The sequence below is a fragment of the Monodelphis domestica genome, chromosome 2, assembly GCF_027887165.1.
Source record: "Monodelphis domestica isolate mMonDom1 chromosome 2, mMonDom1.pri, whole genome shotgun sequence".
NCBI classification, from domain to species: domain Eukaryota; kingdom Metazoa; phylum Chordata; class Mammalia; order Didelphimorphia; family Didelphidae; genus Monodelphis; species Monodelphis domestica.
The window spans coordinates 231,249,870-231,269,465 of record NC_077228.1 but is presented as its reverse complement, the minus strand read 5'-3'; the positions used below and the strand labels follow the sequence as shown (position 1 = coordinate 231,269,465).

The window sequence follows — 19,596 nt, the reverse complement described above, 5'->3', positions numbered from 1 at the left end:
GGGCAGGGGAAACTGTGGCCTGAATGAACTCTTTGTTAGTTAAAAGACAAATCCCAAGGCCTGAATCAGCTATAGAGGGATTAACTGGTCTTTGGAGGTGGGGATTTGTGCATTTTGCTTGTCAGGTCCCAAAGCATGTAGGTGACCCCTCAAGTACTGACACCTAGTGAATGGGTCAGGTATTGGAAGATGGGGAAAGCTATCATAGATCTCCCAGATCTATGGATAGGCAGGCCCCAACCCTAACCCTGCACTTGAGTTGCTGGGAGAGATGGGAGAGTGAATCTTCACAATCTTTTAGGTTTTACTATCATCCCTCATCTACAGAGGAGGAAACTGAGGCAGAGACATGAAATATCTTGCAGCCCTAGGGAGGAACTGGAGGCAAGAAAGGAGAGCTAGAGAGACAGAAGTACCAGTGGCTAGGCCTCTCTCCCTCCATGTAGAAAGCATTTTAATTTGTCAGGGTTCCTTCCATCCTTTCCTTTAGCCTCACAGGAACCTTGTGAGAGATTGGAAAGTGCTATTATTTTTGACAGATGAAGAGAATTAGATGGGACAAGTTTAAACCAACCTAAATTTTTTTTAACTCTTATCTTCCATCTTAGAATCAATTCTTTGTATAGGTTCCAAGGCAGAAGAGTGGTAAGAATGAGGCAATGGGGGTTGAGTATGACTTGCCTAGCCAGGATGAAAGCAAGAAATCTTAACCTTATTTGTATCCTAGACCCCACTGGCATTTTGGGGAAGTCTATAGACCCCTTCTCAGAATAATGTTTTCCAATGCATAAAATAAAATACACAGGATCACAAAGGAAGCCAATTATATTGAAATATAATTATAAAAATATTTTTAAAAATCAAATGTGTGATCTAGCGGCAGCCTAATAACTATAATAATTTTAAAAACATTTACCTTCTGACTTAGATCAATATTAAGTAAGGGAAGGGAAGGGTCAGTTAAGGTGGCTCAATGGATTGAGAACCAGGCCTAGAGACGAGAGATTGAAATCTGGTCTCAGGGATTTCCTAGCTGTGTGACCCTGGGAAAGTCACTGAACCCCTATTTTAAAATTTTTTTAATTTTTTTCAAGGTTACATGATTCTTCTTGTCTCCCTCCCCTTTTCCTTCCACTTTCCTGGAGTTAACAAGCAATTTCACTGGGTTATATTTATATTATCACTCAAATCCTATTTCTATATTATTCATTTTGGTAATAAAGTAATCTTTTAAAGCCCAAACCCAAAATCATGTACCCATATAAACAAGTAATAAGGGGGCAGCTGGGTGGCTCAGTGGATTGAGAGTCAGGCCTAGAGACAGGAGGTCCTAGGTTAAAATCTGGCCTCAGACACTTCCTAACTGTGTGATCCTTAGCAAGTCACTTAACCCCTATTGCCTAGCCCTTACCACTCTTCTGCCTTGGAGTCAATACACCGTATCATATGTTTTCTTTTGGATTTCTACTCCCACAGTTCTTTCTCTAGCTGTGGATAGCATTTTTTCTCTTTAGTTCTCTCAGAATTGTCCTGGATCATTGCATTGCTGTTAGTAGCAAAGTTTATTACATTTGATTGTCCACAATGTTTCTCACAGAATCCCTATTGTCTAGCCCAGTGATGACTAACTTTTTAGAGGTGTGGGTGATGTAAGAAATGTCCTCAGGTGAGGGGACTAGGGGCCCATCCCCACGTCCCTCCAGCTTTCTAGTAACAAACTCTGGCAAACTGTGCTGGGGCGATGGCAAAAGTGCCCACAGAGAAGGCTCTGAGTGCTCCCTCTAGCGCAAGTGCCATAGGTTTGCCACCACAGGTCTAGCCCTGCTGCCTTGGAACCAATATGTAGTATTGATTCTAAGATAGAAGGTAAGGGTTAAAAAAAAAGTGGTAAACTCCAACCCTATCCCTGCTGGGAGGGATGGGAGAGAGTACATATTTCATGATCATTTGGATATTACTATCATTCCCTGCCCAAGCAGGGATAAGACAAATATCTATGATTGAAAAAAATTTTTAATTCAATTTTATTTTATTTTCAGGTCCATAGATATAACTCAGTCTCTCAGTCTGCATTCTTGAATTCATCAACTTTCTATCTAGAGGTGAGTGGCATGTTTCATCATGACTCTACTGGAATCATAGATGGTCACTATGTTGGTGAGAGTTCTGAAATCTGTCAAAGTTGTTTGTATTTACAATATTTTTGTTATTGTATAAGTTATTCTCATGGTTCTAACAACCCTGTGCTCTTTCCCTTAAAGCCTACTTCCTCTAGCCCCAAACAGGAGCCTAGATGCCCTTGGTAAATTTCAGTGTATAGTTGCCACTGCCAGAAGTCCTCTGACCCCCATCCAGATGTGGTGGACAGCTGTCCAGAGGCATGCGTCTCACTCATCCGTGTTATTCTCATGTCTTGCTGCTGCTGCTATGGATCTCCTGTCAGGTGAGCCCTGCTACCATCCCTCCTCTCTATGCCCTGGATTCCTTTCTCCTGACACGCTTGGGTGACCTTCATCTCAACTGTCTTGGGCTCCTTTGCCATTCATTTCTCCTCTATTCCTACCCCTCAGCTGCAGGCTCCTTTTGCCCAGGTGATGGATTTCCTGTATGAAAAATGGAAGAGCTACAGTGATGAGTGTCGTTACAACTTGAGCCTACTGCCCCCTCCCACGGGTGAGGCACCCCTGCTTCAAGGTCACCTGTCCAGCATGACCCCAAGCCCTCCCTGACACCTGAGTTTAAATTCAGCCTCAGACACTTTAGCAGACCCTAGGCAAGTCACTTAACCCTATTTGCCTCTGCTCATTATCTGTCAAATGAGCTGGAGAAGGCAATGGCAAACCACTTTAGGGTTTTTCCCCAAAAAACCCAAATGGGATCATATAGAGCCACTCACAATTGAAACTAAACAACTACAATACTATGGGCAAGGCATTGTGCTTAGGGCTTGGTTGGGGTGCAAATGATGAAATTGGGCAATCTCTACAAGGGGTACAGTCTATTAGAGGAGATAAGATGGACACAAATATTAGATGGGGATATGTATAAAATTCCCAGTAATACTGTGAGAAATTTCAAAAGGGAAAAAAGTCCTACACCTTCTCCAGATCCCCTTTCTTCATATAAGCTACCATTTTTAGAGAAAATCAGTTTTGGGGTCATGGGGTATGTGATGTCTCCAATGAAGAGGATCAGTAGTGTTAAATCAGGGTAGTCAGGTAGGGTAAGAATGAAGAGGGTCAGGAGAGAAGGAGAGGGAGAAAATATGTTGATAAAAACAGTAACTTCTGTTAATCTACATTTTTCAGTCACTCTCTTAATTAAAAATGTTAAGAAATAATAAAAAAAGAATAAAGAGGGTCAGGGCCAGAGACACCCCCCCTTTTTCCTCCTCTTTCTCTGCCCTGCCCCAAAAGCAGAGCTGGTCTGCAACAGAACCTTTGACAAATACTCCTGCTGGCCGGACACCCTCCCCAACACCACAGCCAACATCTCCTGTCCTTGGTACCTGCCTTGGCATCATAAAGGTAAACCTTGGGAACCTATGGAAGGGCAAAGGGATCTAGGGGGTAAAGGGGCATGGGCATGTTGGGCAAAGGGTTTCACTTGGGGGGGGGCTTGACCAATGCCAATGTGCCTCCCCTCTTCTAGTGCAGCACCGATTCGTTTTCAAGAAATGTGGACCCGATGGGCAATGGGTCAAAGGACCCCAAGGCCAGGCCTTGCGCAATGCCTCTCAATGCGAGATGGACATCAATGAGATCTGGTCACAGGTTAATGGGCAGCCTTGGCTGGGGAGGGTGATTGGTTGGAGTGTCCAGATGACACTTGACAACATCCTTACTTTCCAGAACAAGTCTGCTCAGATGTACAGCAGTTTCCAGGTGATGTACACGGTGGGCTACTCAATGTCCCTAGGAGCCCTGCTCCTTGCCCTTCTCATCCTGCTGGGCTTCAGGTACCTGGGGAAAGATGGTCTGGGAGCATGGGCAGGGTGCTGGGAATGGCAAGACTTCCCAGAGCCCTTATGTGTAGGGAAAGAGCATGAGAGGGGGTGAGAGTCAGGCCTAGAGATGGGAGGTCCTGGGTTCAAATTTAGTCTCAGATACTGCCCAGCTTTGTGACCCTGGGCAAGTCACTTGACCCCCATTGCCTAGCCCTTACCACTCTTCTGCCTTGGAACCAATACCCAGTATTGATTCCAAGATGGAAGGTAAGGGTTTAGGGGGAAAAAAAAGAAAGAAAGAGCATGAGAGCCTGGACCATCCTGGGAGGCTGTGGGAACTCTGCCATATAAATGACAACTTCAGGTTTGCAAAACACTTTACCTACATTATCTTATTGGAAACCCACAAAAACCCTGGGAAGTTGGTATTATTGAGATACAAAATTATTAAGTAATTAAGTGAGACCCTATGAAATCTCTAAAGGGAGTTTCCAGGGAGTAATCTTGGGGTTTCTGGTTGTCATAGGAGTGGGGAGATTGAGACATTGGGAGGATTGTTGGATAGGGGCTGGAACAACTTGGGAAGAACCCTGGTTCTGAAGTTCAAATCTTGGAACTGAGTTCAAATCTTGGTTCTTTTACCCATATGACCTTGAATCAGTCACACTGTGGGTCTTTCTAGGCCTCAGTTTCCTTAATTGTAAATTATGAGGCTTAAATGACCACTAAGATCTTTTCCAGCTCTAATTCCATGGGAGATGTTGGGTGGGAAAGAGAGCCCCCAAAGAGGAGTCTCTGCATTTGGAGGCATGCTTTTGGAGACTGAGAAGAGGGAACAAGATGGAACAATTAGGAAGGGAGGGAAGGGAGTTTGGAGAGTGGTTGGGCATCTAGTTTGAAAATGTGGGTAGGGGTAGGGTTCTTTCATTCCTGCTCTTCCCCCACAGCAAACTGCACTGTACCCGTAACTACATCCACATGAACCTGTTTGTCTCCTTCATTCTCAAGGCCAGCTCTGTGCTGGTCATTGATGCCCTGCTCAAGACCCGATACAGCCAGAAGATTGGAGATGACCTCAGTATGAGCATCTGGCTCAGCGATGAGGTCAATATCCTGGCCCAGCCCCCTGCACTGACCCACACTGACCCCCATCAGCCTCTCTCTTGCTTCTCCTCCTAGCCATCTGACCACTCCTGTTGAGGTTCCTTTGGTGGGGGACTCCACCTGTGTCCTGCTCCCTCCTTAGGAATGTGGCCTGAGGCTCTGTCCTGGACCCTCTTCTTTTTTTCCCTTTAGGCCCTATGACCTCATCAGCTCCTTCTCAGACATTTATTATCTCCGTGCACACGACTCCCAGATCACATTGTGGAGTTCCAGCCTAGTAGACATCTCCAGATGGAAGTCTTGGAGATGTCTCAAACTCAACATGTCCAAAACAGAATTCATCATCCCTCCTCCCAAACCTATCCCCTTTCTGAGCTTCCCTGGCACTAACAATTCTTGGGCACCATCATCCTTCCACTCATCCAGACTTGCATGCTAGGCATACAACCTAGATATCGAGTGCTCGTCTCCTCAGTCCTTACTCCATATATCCAATCATTTGCAAAATCTTTTATTTTTTTTTCTTCTTATTCCTTTTTTTTAAATATATTTTATTTGATCATTTCCAAGCATTATTCGTTAAAGACATAGATCATTTTCTTTTCCTCCCCCCACCCCCCATAGCCGATGTGTAAGTCCACTGGGCATTAGATGTTTTCTTGATTTGAACCCATTGCTTTGTTGATAGTAAAATCTTTTATTTTTTTAAACTCTTACCTTCTGTTAGAATCAATAATGAGTATTGGTTCCAAGGCAGAAGAGCAGTAAGGGCTAGGCAATGAGGGTTAAGTGACTTGCTCAATATCACAGCTAGGAAGTATCTGAGGCCAGATTTTAATCCAGAACCTTCCGGCTCAAGGCCTGGTTCTCAATACACTGAGCCATCTAGCTGCCCCCATTTGCCAAATCTTACAATTTCTTTCTCCATAACATCTCAGTATACCTATTACCAACTCTTGTTCACACATGTCACTCCTTTTCCCATTTGCCTTAGCACTGCCTATCCATCATACCTAGAATGTTCTTCCTCTTCTTGGAATTCTTCATTTCTTTCAAGATTTAGCTCAAGCTCTTTCCTGCATGAGGCCTTTACTGGACCTTCTGGCTGCCATGCCTTCCCTTCCAAGGTTACTTTGGAGCTATATATATATATATATATATATATATATATATTTTTCCCCCTCATATCTATCTATCTATCTATGCACAAGTTGTCTCCTCCATTAGAATGTAAACTTCATGAGGGCAGGGGCTATTTCAATGACCAAATCTATACTAGTTGCTTAATAAATGATTTATCGATCTCTCCAAAGACCTTCACCTATTCTATGGCCAGCCTCATCCCAGAATTACTTCGATCCAAATCCAACTGTTCAATCAGCAAACATTTTATTTATTTATTTACCACATTCTGGTACCCTAACCAAATTTTGTCTTGGTATCAATTCTAAGACGGACGTGTGGCAAGGGTTGGGCAATTGGGGTTAAGTGACTTGGCAAGGGCCACACAGCTAATAAATGTCTGAGGTCAGATTTGAGTCCAGGTTCTCCCTACACCAGGTCTGGCACTCTATCCACTGTGCTACCTAGCTGCCCCTTGACACAAAGAAACAAATAAAACAGTCCCTCGTCTCAAGGAGCCTGCCTTACGCTGGGATTGCTTCATTTCCTTGATCTCTGACTCAAACCAAGAATTCCTACCTGTAGAATCTCTTCCATTCTCCCCTTTATAGAAGGAGCTCCAGCTCTGAGATCTCCTTGACCCTTCAGGTTCCCCACCTCCCCAAACCCCAATTTCCCCTTTTGCCCCCAGCATAACTGTATCAACGTCCACCATCACCTCTCTTTTCTGAGACCTGCCCCCAGTCTGACCCCTAAGTGACAGGTCCCAAGGAAACCCCATCCCAGAGGGTGGGTATGTATAAAGGCTGGTATGGGGTATCTGTGGTGCCCATTTCCATGTCAATATATGTGCCAGGCGGTGGCGGGGTGCCGAGTGGCCACGGTGTTCATGCAGTATGGCATTGTGGCCAATTACTGTTGGCTGCTGGTGGAAGGTGTATATCTACACAACCTGCTGGTGCTGGCTGTCTTCTCAGAGAAGAGTTACTTCAACCTCTACCTGGGCATTGGCTGGGGTGAGCAAGCCAGGGGCAACTGGAGGGAGGTGGCTGGGAAAATGACCTTATGGCATGGGGTGGGGGTGGTTTGTAGGGAGGGGGTTGGGGCTGAGGGCTGGGGGCAGGGAGATTATGGTCAGGATTTTGCAATGGTTGAAACCTGGCTCCCCAGGGTAAGGTGGGGGGCATCTCATCTTACCAACTGTCTCCACAGGGGCCCCCCTTCTCTTTGTCATCCCCTGGGTCGTGGTGAAATTTTTCTTTGAGAATATCCAGTAAGTACCAGTAGCAAAGGGGGGATAGAGGTGGACCAGGGCAGAGGGAGAGGGACCATAGAGCTCCTAAGAGATAGAAGTTATGGGAAGATTACATCTATGTAAAATGATAAATTCGGAGACCTGTCTTCCGAGGCTCTCCCCCATCTCCCACTCCCCACCGTGAGCTCTGCCTTGGGGGACGCCTCTTAGGTAGAGTGCCAGGACTTTTTATCTACAGTATGAAATCTTTCCATTCCACTCCTCCAATTTCTAGACTTCTTTTCTTTGTCTAATTCACTCTGCTTATATTCCTTTGTGTTTGTGTAGTACCTGGTGCTCCATCTCTGGGAATATTGAACTGTGGCGAGTTTAGCCAATGCCTGACAGTGAGAATGTGTGTGAATTTGACAACTGAATGTCTGGTTGTGAATGTGTGTGATTGAGTATATGTGTAATTAAGTATGTGACTATGTCTATGTTGGTGTCTCAGTGGGTACCCAGTGACAACAGATGTGGTATCTGTTTAGTCCCCAAAGGGGACTTAACCCAAGAATTCCTACCTGTAGAATCTCTTCCATTTTCCCCTTTATAGAAGAAGATCCAACTCTGACATCTCCTTGACCCTTCAGGTTCCCCACCACCCCCAAACCCCAATTTTCCTTTTTTCCCCCAGCATTATTATTATCAACCATCACCTCTCTTTTCTGAGATTTGTCCCCAGTCTGCCATATGCCTAGATAACATCTGGTACTTACTTTCTCCTTCAACCCTCCCCTCCACCTGTGTGCTCCTCAGACTTGACTGGCCATTAGGGCAGTGGGAGGTGAGAAGTGGGTTAAGACTAGCTATTGTCCTATGGAATTAATTGGATTCATGTGGAATCGTTGCTGGTTTGAAATGGGGTAGGGCCTAGAATAAACACAGATCACCCCACAAACTCTTGCTCCCTTTCTCAGGTGTTGGACTAGCAATGATAACATGGGTTTCTGGTGGATCCTCCGATTCCCTGTCTTCCTAGCTATCCTGGTGAGTCACGACATCCCTCAAACCTCATCTCCCCACTGATTCTATGCTTGGTCATTTGTCTAGATAATCAGATGGTCAGCTAGGCAATTGGCAAGTTGGTCAATTGAATGTAGGATCACAGAATGTTAGAATTGAATGAAAACTTACAGATCATCTAGTCTCAACCCTTAAAATATTGATGAAAGGGGGCAGCTTGGTGGCTAAGTGGTTTGGGAGCCAGGCCTAAAGATGAGAGGTCCTAGGTTCAAATCTGATGTTGTGTGACCCTGGACAAGTCACTTAACCCCCAGTTTCTAGCCCTTACTGCTCTTCTCTCTTGGAACCAATACATAGAATTGGTTCTAAAATGGAAGATGAGCTAAAAAAATATTGATGAGAACACTGGGGTCAAGAGAGGTGATCACATCAAACCTGCCAACTTCCTATTTCCATCAATGGTGCCACCAGTCACCAAGGCTTGACTCTCCAGAGTAACATTTCACTGGTCTCTCCTTTCCCTTCTCTCCTTATATACAATCTTCTAGTCCTATCAAGTTTTCCTTCAAGATGTCTTTCAAGTCTCTCTCTTTCTATTTCTACTATCAGGATTTTGTCTCATTCCTGGACTATTGATATGACTCCTGTCCTGACTGATCTTCCCACTACTATCCTCTCATCTCCATTTTTCATCCTTACCCAATCCCAAATTTAACAGTTATTTTTGCATAACACATTCCTACTCAAGACCCACACTTGCTTCCCATTTTTTTGGAAACTTTATTTTATTTTTTTAATTACACATAGAACATCTTTGACAATTGTTTTCTGACATTTTAGGATTCAGATGCTCTCCCTCTCTCCTTCCCCTTCCCCCAACAAGGTGGTAAATAGTCTGATATAGGCTACACTAGTACTTTCATGCAATACATATTTCAATATTTCTCATGCCTTGACAGAAAATTCATATCACACATACAATAAAAACTCATGAAGGAAATAAAGTGAAAGGTGGTGTGCTTTGATCTGTAATCAGATTCCAACATTTCCTTCTTTGGCTACAGAGAGCATTTATCATGAGTCCATTGGAGTTATGTTAGTACCTGGTTTTGCTGATAGTTTAGTCCTTCACAGCTGATCATCATATAATATTTCTATTATTTTATTATTCTATTATTATTCTATTCTTCTGCTTCTGCTTCTGCTTCTGCTCACTTCAGTTTTTATCAGTTTATACAAGTCTTTCCAGGTTTTCCTGAACTCATCCTGCTCATTGGAATGGCTCAGTGGTATTCCATTACAACCATATACATTCCATATACAACAAATTGTTCAGCCATTCCCAACTGATGGACACCCTCTCAGTTTCCAATTCTTTGTCACTACAAAAAGTCGCTCCCTGTTTTACAGATTAAAGTTCAAATTCCTCATGTTCATTCTCTACAGTTTTTTTATGCTCTTCCCCAATCTTATGCTTCCCCTTACACTATTCATATTCTTCTTATCTTCAAAGGTCCTATTTCTATATGAAGCACTTTACGACTACACATTACCAACTGATCTTGTCTGAGCTTGATAATGCTTACCATCTGAATCACACACATATTGGCTCTGAATCACATATGATCTTTGGCAATTAGCCAGTCTATGTTATAGGACAGCCCTCGTATAACCTGTATCAGACTATTTACTACCTTGTGGAGAGGAAAGGGAGAAAGAAAGGAAGGGACTGAATCTGAATTTCTGTATGTCAGATAACAATTGTCAAAAATTATTTCTGTGTGTAATTGAAAAAACATTTAAAAAATAAGTTACTGATTGTCCAAACAGTCATTTGGCCAATCATTCAGATGATTATTTGGTTACATTGTCAAATGGTTAGCCATTTAGTTGGTCAGGTGGTTAACTTATCATTTGATTGTTTAGTCAACTAGTCAATTGGTCAGTCAAGTGAACTAGCAGGTCAATTGGTTGGTCCATCAGTTGGCTGACCAGGCATCCAGCCAATTGTTTGACAGTTCAGTCCATTAGTTTGGTTGGTTCATCTGTCAGCCAGCCAGCTTAGTTTAAGCTCAAATATAAGCTATGAAGAAGCCCTTACTAATAATATACATACACATGCAGTCCCCCCGCTTTTATCATTTCAGTTGTATATTTCAAAGAGACCCATTTTATACTTCCTACTGTCTTACCCTCTTCATTCCTTGTTAGCAACAATCCATTTATGGCTGATCAGCTGCTTCTTTGTTCATGATGTCATTTGGTTAGTTGCTCACTGAGGCACTTAGTCAAAGGTAGCTGACCATTTGGTCTATCTCTCCCCACCCTCTCCCCCACCCCCCACCCACCACATTCAATTTATTAACAAGACTTGTTGATTTTACCTTTGCAAAATACCTTGACTACACTCCCTTTCCTTCTGTGACACTGTCACCCCTCCAGTGCAGGTCCTCATTGCCTCATGCCTGGACTGTGGCAATAGGCTCCTGGTGGCTCTGTCTGCCTCAAGTTTCTCTCTACTCCAATGCATGCTCCATTCAGTCCCCAAAGTGATTTCCTAAAGTGCAAGTTCAGCCACATTGGCTCCCTCATTTCCAGAATCAAATACAAAATTTTCTGTTTGGCATTCAAAGCTCTTCAAAATCTGCCTCTCCCACCCCCACATCTGCCATTCTAGTCTTCTTTCACTTCACTCTCCTACAAATACTTGTTGATTCAGTGACACTGGTTTCCTAGGTGTTACACAAGATACTAAACAAGATACTATATCTCTCAGCTCCAGGCTGTCCCCATGCCTGGAACACTCTCTCTCCTCTGTTCTGCCTACTGACCTCCCTAGCTTCCTTTAAGTGCCAATTAAAATCCTTTCTTTTACTAGATGCCTTCTCCAATCCCTCTTGACTTCAATGCCTGCCCTTTCTTAATTACTGTTAATTTATTTCTATTAATTACTCTTATTTCTCTTGTATATAATTTCTCTTGAATATGTTTATTTGCCTGTTATCTTCCTCATTAGATTGTTAGTTCTTTGAAGAGAAGAACCATCTTTTTTCTCTTTTTTGTATCCTCAACATTTATTAAATGTTTATTGGTTGATTGATTATTTGATGCAGTCAGTCAGTTTGGTTAGCCAAGTAGTCAATTTGTTGGTTTACTAGGAAGTCAGTCAGCTGATTAGTTTAAGTTCAAATATGAACTATAAAGAAACTATCATTTATACAAATATCAGTGATCTCCCCCCTTTTAGTTCCTCATATTTCATTAGTCCAATCCTGTGACCAACAATCAATTTGCCAGTCATTCAGTTGCTTTTCAGGTTACTTGGTTGGTCATTGGGCCAATGACGCCATGTATTGGCTCTATGTGAAAACACCATGACAAATATTATATGGAGAGATAAAGACAGGATCTCAGTCTTCTTAAAATAATATGAGCACAGGGCAGTTAGGTGGCTCAGTGGATAGAGCTCCAGATCTGAAGTCACAAGATCCTGGGTTTAAATCTGGCCTCAGACACTTCCTAGGCAAGTCACTTAACCACAATTGCCTAGCCCTTGCCAGTCTTCTATCTTAGACTTGATACGAAGTCAGAAAGTAAGAGTTTTACTATTGAGTGGAATGAAATAAAATGACCACCCATCCAAATTATAATGATAAACCTGCAGTCAGAGAGTAGATAGTATAAGATGCAGCCTTTATTCTTCCCCATGAGAAAAGGGATGACCTATGGCATGAGTGCAGATACAAACATTTTATAGATTCTTGATGCAAGACCCCCACCCCTCTCTGTCTGATACCCCATGTTCTGGAGCCTGAATTTACAATCTAGGTGTGAATTAGAAAACAAGTTCCATAGCATGAGCTTCATCATGAGCTTCCACTGGGGGTGGGGGGGGGGATGGGGAAGGATGGTCATGCCCTCAGGAAGGGCTCCTGAGAGGAGATAAGGAGGTAGGATAGTCTAATAGTTTTCTTCCTTGAGATAAGAGGCCTCCCACTTCACTGAGCCTGTGGCAATAATGAAATGTCTTTGAAGGCTTTTTCTGAAACCCTAAACAGGCTTTCATTCCTTTCATTCCATGGGGTCTAGGATGGAAGTCCACCCTGAGAAGAACAAATTAATTCTTTTCTCCTCACACGATCCCTCCCTTTTCTTTTTAAGATGTTCTTCTCACAGTGTTACTGGAATATCTCCTCATAACAACCAACTACAGGTTTTCAGTAGTTCTTCTAACAATCCCCATGAGGCAAGGAATTAGGCAGGATAGGATTAGAAGACTGTCTAAAGCACCAATCATAAAGAAACACAAGTTGTTCTTCCATTTATCCAAAATAGCCATCCTCCATCAATCAAAGAAGATTACTTTTGAACCGGCACATAAGCTGTTTTATGAATACCTTTGCCAATCTCCTTTACCACCTCCCATTGTCATCTTTTTGAATGTAGCAACCAGTAGCATTTAATCTACACACACTATGATCAGCAAAACAGGGGCCTAAGATAACACCAAAGGACTCGTGATAAAAAAAAAAAGCCACAGCCAAAGAAGGAACTGTTGAGATTTGATTGCAGATCAAAGCTCACCATCCTTCACTTTATTTCCTTCATGAGTTTTTTATTTGCATGTGTGATCTGTGTCTTCAGGCATGACATAGGGAATATGGAAATATGTATTGCATGAAAGCACGGGTCTAACCTATATGAGACTACCACATCAGGGTAAAGAGAGGGAGAATCTGAGTTACAAAATTTCAGAAAGCAATTATTGAAATTATTTCTATAATCAAAAATTTTAATTAAAAAAGAAGGCAACAGTTTTAAAAATAATAATTATAATGATATGAGCAGAATGGCAATAACTTACATCAGAGACTACATGGAAGATTTGGAAGCTAAGCTGAATGGTCAGAAATGCTAACCAAACCCTTTAGAGATAAAAATTTAAATGAAAAACAAGCAATCCAATGTTCCTTATGCTATTCTGGTATTCTAGATGGGAAGTCTGTTCTGATTAAGGCAGTACCTGGTAAGGGGAGAGGTCCACAAGGCCCAGACTAACCATGGGCTTGAGTAAGCAGGGAGTTGCTATCAAATTAGAAAACCATGATTATTTTACAAGGGAAACATAGAGAGCCAGACTCTTTGCTAAATGCTTATTACAAATATTACCTCATTCTATCCTCAGTACAATCCTGCAAGGTAAGCAAGAAAAATGAGGCAAACAGATGTTCAGGGCCTTGCCCAAGGTCACACAATACTTTGGTCATCGTCTGAGGTCCCATTTGAACCCAGGTCTTCCCTACTCCAGGCCTGGCCACCTAGCTGTGCAGAATAAGATTGATTTTTTTTTAACTCTTACTTTCTGTCTTAGTAACATCTCTAAGAAGGGAAAGGGCTAAGCAAACAGAGTTAAGTGATTTGCCTATGGTCACACAGCTAGAGAGTGTCTGGAGTCCAATTTGAATTCAGCTGTTCTTGGCTCTGGGACTGGGGCTCCATCCACTGTAGTGAATCTACCAGATGTCTCGTCTGACTTGCAGAATCTTACAAGTTTCAGGATGGGAATGGGGGTTAGCTCACTTTCCCTCTCTGAGTCACTGCTGCCCTTCTCTGCAGATCAACTTCTTCATCTTCATCCGCATCATCCAGATCCTGGTCTCCAAACTTCAGGCCCACCAGATGCGATACACCGACTACAAGTTTCGGTGGGTGGCTGGAGGAGTGTGGGTATATGTGAGTATGTGGGTGGAGATATGAAGACTTACTGGAGTCACCCCCTCCTTACCACTCTTCTGCCTTAGAACCCATATATAGCGTTGATTCTAAAACGGAAGGTAAGAGTTAAAAAAAATGGCAATGACTAGAATGATGATAGGATGATAGGGACAGGGTCTAGACCATTGCTTTCATTTCTAGAATAAGAAAACTCCTTCAATCAATGCCGGCCAACCTTCTCTACAATTTATAATCTTAGAGGGCAGAGATGTCAAATTTGAAGCAATGTGGCCCATAAAAATGTAATTGAGAAATAAGTAACAAAATGAATAAAATAATATAAATATAGCCTTATTACATTGATATTTAATATTATTAATATTTATGTATTCACAGTAATATTGAATATAAATATAAAATAATCTGTAAAACAGATAATATCTCATTTTAAGTTACTCTTAAGTGGCCCTTTGGGATCCTTGTTTTTGGATTGTTGGTCCCTATTCTATTTGAATTGGATGCCACTGGTCTGGGTCACTGAGAAGTAATTTGCCCACAGTCATACAGCCAGCATGTGTACAAGGGAGATCTCAAGTTCAAGAACCCAGATCTTTGTGGTGTCAAGGCAAGTTACACTGGATATACTATTTATAATAGTTATACTAGAGACAAGTTATAAAAGATACTATTTGTTCAGTCAATTCCAACTCTTCATGATCTCATTTTTTTTAACCCTCGCCTTGTTGATACTAAGTATTGATTCTAAGACAGAAAAATGGTAAGAGCTAGGTAATTGGGGTAAAGTGACTTGCGTGGAGTCACAGCTAGGAAGTGTCTGAAGCCAACTTTGGACTAAGGTCCTCCTGACTATAGGCTTGGTGCTCTATCCACTGTGCCGCCTAGCTGGTCCTTATTTGGAGTTTCCTTGGCAAAGATACTAGAGTGGTTTGACATTTCTTCTCCAGCTCATTTGACAAATGAGGAAACTGAGGCAAACACGATCAATTGACTTGCCCACGATCACACAGCTAATGAGTATCTGAGGCCAGATTTTTAATTCAGAAAGATAAGTCTTTCTGATTCCAGACCATCTAGCTGCCCCTTATTTACTACGCCACTCAACTTCTCAACTACCACCTTACATACATTTATGTAGCACTTTGAGTTTCAGAGAGTAGGTGCCCAAGGCAGTAGGTGGTGAGACCAGGGCAAAAGGTGACTTATTAATGCCTCCAGAAAGCATTCAGACAACCCTAAGATGAGGACACCGAGTAGGGATGTCGTGGGGAGGTGGAGAGGTCCAGGACGGCTTGGCCTTTGAAATCCCACTTGCAGAGGGACTCCTAGATCTTTTCTGCATGCCCCATTCTACACCAGTGTCCCCAGGGTGCAGCTGCAGCTACATCCTGGCAGTGACTGCTTAGTACCCCTTGTGGCAGGCTGGCCAAGTCGACGCTGACACTGATCCCTCTTCTGGGCATCCATGAGGTGGTGTTTGCTTTCGTGACAGATGAGCATGCCCAGGGCACCCTGCGCTCCATCAAGCTCTTCTTTGACCTCTTTCTCAGCTCATTCCAGGTGAATATGCCTCTAGACACTCAGAGCCCTAATGTCCCCAACCATGAGAACCAAGTCCAATTTCAGGACCGATGCTCCCCTACCCCTGCTAGGGTCCCTTTCTCCAGAGAATCTATGCCTGGGGCAATGGGGCATGTGGGTAGTGCCTCTTTCTCCCCTGATTTGGCTTTCTCTTCTACTGTAGGGCATGCTGGTGGCCATTCTCTATTGCTTTGTCAACAAGGAGGTAAGTGTGACTGTGTCCCCCTGGAGACCTTCCCCATTCTAGGTTTTCCCAGTCTAAGTGTCTATAGTCACCCCGATGTGTTAGGAGCCATAAAGCTGAGCACCAGCTTGGGTGACCCACCCACAGTCTGGGTGCTGGCTCTACTCTTTACCAGTTCAAGCCTTTCATGTTCAAGTGGCTCTGAAGACACAGCCCATGAGAGATGGATGGAGCCTCAGCCTAGGCCCCTTGGCCTGAGGAAGAAATAGAGCCTGGAGAGGAAAAGGGACTTATTAAAGTGGTTAAAATGACAGAGCCAGACCTAGAACGCAGGTCCCTTGGTTGCCTGACCAGTGTTCTTGCCATCTCTTCTCTCTAACATGCAATGGCTTTCCATAAGATCCCAGTTCTAGGGTAGCTGGGTGGTTCATTGGATAAAGAGCCAGGCCTAGAGATGGGAGGTCCTGGGTCCAAACTGTGTGACCCTGGGCTTAACCCCAATTGTCTAGCCCTTACCTCTCTTCTACCTTGGAACCAACACTTAGTATTGCTTCCTTGGAAGACAAGGCTTTAAAAAATAATAATCTTGGGGGCAGCTGGGTAGCTCAGTGGATGGAGAGCCAGGCCTAGAGATGGGAAGTCCTAGGTTAAAATCTGGCCTCAGACACTTCCTAACTGTGTGACCCTGGGCAAGTCACTTAACCCCCATTGCCTTACCCTTACCACTCTCCTGCCTTGAAGCCAATACACAGTATTGACTCCAAGATGGAAGGTAAGGGTTTAAAAATAATAATAATAATAATATGTATATATAATAATGTGAATATATGATATAGTATAGTATAATATTAACAGTATAGTATTTATATTATCTAGTATAATATATGGCATAATATAGTATAATATAATATGGGATATAGTATACTATAGTATACCATGCTATATTATATGATACTATATTATAATATAATATGCTTATAATATATATATTTATCATTCTAAATATATAAATTATATATATATATAATAAAAAATAAGATTTCAACTCTGGCTTACTCTACCCTCCTCTTCCCATTCCTCCTTTTGCCTATACCAACTGTGATCTTCATCTTTTTTTTTTAATACTTACTCTCTGTCTTGGAATCAATATTAAGTGTTAGTTCCAAGGCAGAAGAGAGGTAAAGGCTAGGCAATGGAGGGGTAAGTTGCTCAGGGTAACAACTAGGAAATCTTTCAGGCCAGATTTGAACCCAGGACCTCTCACCTCGGAGCATGGTTCTCTATCCACAGAGTCACCTGGCTGTCCCTCAGCTGTACTCCTCTAAACAAACTTTTATTCCAATGAATCCATGTCAATGTGTCCATTCATATATCCCTACTGGGATTATCCTTGCTCAGCCCCATTTTGTGATATATAACATGTTGCTACCTCTGAGTACATGTGTGAATGTGCCCAATCCCTGGCCGACAGGTTCAGGGGGAGCTGCTGAAAAGCTGGCACCGTTGGCAGCTCGGGAGAGCCCTGGAAGAGGAGCATCGCCACACATGCAGCCACATGAGCACTGGTCGCCCTGGCTCCACCTGCCCTGGTGAAAAGCGTCAGCTGGTAAGCTGTAGCAGCACCAGCAATGGGGCAGGATGCAGTCAAGCAAATGCTCTAAACCGAAACTCCTACCTTGAGAAGACTGAGGCCAGCCCTGGTGATCCAGGCACTGAGGGTGAGGGAACCCACTGCTATACCTTCCCAGGGGTGGCTGAGAGCAACTTCTGAGCCTTCTATGTGAGGGAAGGGTTTCTGGACCCAGAAACTGGACCACAGAACCTTGAACCTGGAAGCCGGAGTGGCAGGTCAGGAGAAAGAGAATACTGGCATCCAAAACCTAGAAAATCAAGGGAACCCAGGTAAAGAAAGGGGACCTTACCCAAAAGACTTGGAGGCAACATGGTGCTGTGGGAAGACCACTCAGGTTAGCTGTATGACCGTAGGCAAGTATTTTCCCCACTCTGAATTTTATTTTCTACATCTGTAAACAGAGTTGGATTAGGTGATCTCTTCAGCTTTGGCATTTCTATAAATTAAGAGTCTAGAATCTGCAACCTGGAACCTTGAGATCATTGTCTAAGGTTGAGAGAAGCCTGGCAGAGAGGGTGAGGTATGATGGGAGAAGGGAAGCAGAGTGGTCCCCGCTCCCCTAACTGAGTACTAAACAGTGCCATCTACACTTTCTGTGGCTCTCACTGTCTTCCCTGCCTGAGGGAGCAGAGAAAATGGGGACCAACATTGTTGGATCCATTAAGCAGGGTTAAGGATGATGTGATCAGGGCTATTAAGCCATTCTTTTTTCTTCCTCACCCCAACAACTACTGACTTGTTGCACAGATGGGTTTTCTAGTATAAATATTCCTTCTCCATTCTGAGAGGTAGTATCAAAAATAACATGATTAAGGTGATTAACATTTAAATTGTCTTTATAAAGATAAAATAAATTTTTTTTGAAAGAAAGGTAAACAGACTTTTCTCAGGTACCCAGTGAAAAAAAGGCCCAGGCTCCTGTGAGAGAGCTCAAGAGGCTATGGGATTATGGCCATGGCATGGGTGTTGGTGAGAGGAGAGGACTGGGAATTTAGAGGGTTCAGTCCTGACCTACATCTTGCCCAGAGTTCTAGCCCCTTTCTTCATGGTCAGCACCTCTGCCTGTATTTGCATTCTCCCCAGCTCTGCATGACTTCATGCAACTTACCTTTTTCCAGCTTCATGAGTTTTCTACTGGTCCCTTCAGAAAATGGGGCCTTCTTCAATACAAAATTGTCCTCAATGAACTGATTTCTAAAGGTCACCCAGCGTTGTGGCCTATAATTCTTCATACTATCATGTTGCTTCCTTTCTGATGTGTTCAAAGGACCTCATAATTTGTACCTCATAAAGGGATTGCCTGGCGTGGCCAAAAATGTGCAACTAGTTCAATATTGGCACTTTTTCTGTGATTAAGTCTGTGAAAGACCAATTCCCTTATCTGCTTTTCTTCCTCCTTCCTTGATGCCATGTCAAACTCTGTCCTAGATCCCAGGAACCATCCAATTGATCTCTACCCAGTTGGGCAGAGAATATGGACCAGTCAACTGGGGTGAAGTAGTTGGCAGATAAACCCTGCATCCATACAAGGAGAAGAAAGCCCAGATTCCAATGAGCATTAGGGATCAGAGTCATGGTGAAGGAGGGATGGCAGGGGTGGGGGGAGGAGGGGGCAGTCAATACATTGTGTATGATGTCTGTGTGTGTTTATGTGTATGTATGTTGCCTCATGTGTACGCTCCTGCATGCATGTGGGTTTGTGTATGCTGCAAAATAAATAACTCCCATAGTTCTTTCTGATCTACACTTTCCTTGCTTTCCTAGGGGTGAGGGTGGAAGGAGGACAAGGGAGGGTAATTTAAGATGGAAAGAAGAACACTCACACTCTATTCCAGGCTAAAGTCAGGTGGGTATCAATGTAACAGTACCCAAGCCCAGGAGAGGAAGGCAGAGGCTGACAGTAGGAGTCCATGCCAAGTTTCACTCAATAGCCTGAGCCATTGGGGAAAAAGAGAAACAAGTGTAGTGGCAGGGAAGTGGTATCAGCTCTGTGGTTCCTGGCTAGTACTTAGTGCCCTTTCTGTAAAGCTGGAGCT

The 19,596-nt window shown here is 43.3% G+C and overlaps 1 protein-coding gene across 5 annotated transcripts in view; it reads left to right on the top strand.

Annotated features, from left to right (window-relative positions):
- GCGR (glucagon receptor) overlaps positions 1-19,300 on the top strand; it is a 28,391-nt gene extending 9,091 nt beyond the window's left edge. For 2 of the 5 annotated variants that reach the window (XM_016430716.2, XM_056817336.1), the window contains 14 exons: positions 2,040-2,102; positions 2,276-2,443; positions 2,571-2,673; positions 3,417-3,527; positions 3,652-3,773; positions 3,852-3,958; positions 4,894-5,050; positions 7,029-7,188; positions 7,385-7,445; positions 8,384-8,453; positions 14,046-14,134; positions 15,584-15,722; positions 15,907-15,948; positions 17,399-19,300. In XM_016430716.2, the coding sequence (XP_016286202.1) occupies positions 2,381-2,443; positions 2,571-2,673; positions 3,417-3,527; positions 3,652-3,773; positions 3,852-3,958; positions 4,894-5,050; positions 7,029-7,188; positions 7,385-7,445; positions 8,384-8,453; positions 14,046-14,134; positions 15,584-15,722; positions 15,907-15,948; positions 17,399-17,698 (1,524 nt within the window). In that variant the 5' untranslated portion in view covers positions 2,040-2,102; positions 2,276-2,380 and the 3' untranslated portion in view covers positions 17,699-19,300. Of the gene's footprint in view, positions 1-2,039; positions 2,103-2,261; positions 2,444-2,570; positions 2,674-3,416; positions 3,528-3,651; positions 3,774-3,851; positions 3,959-4,893; positions 5,051-7,028; positions 7,189-7,384; positions 7,446-8,383; positions 8,454-14,045; positions 14,135-15,583; positions 15,723-15,906; positions 15,949-17,398 lie in introns of all 5 variants that reach the window. The other 3 variants (XM_007482858.3, XM_007482859.3, XM_001379711.4) reach the window with 2 other exon arrangements.
- The last annotated feature ends 296 nt before the right edge of the window (positions 19,301-19,596 follow it).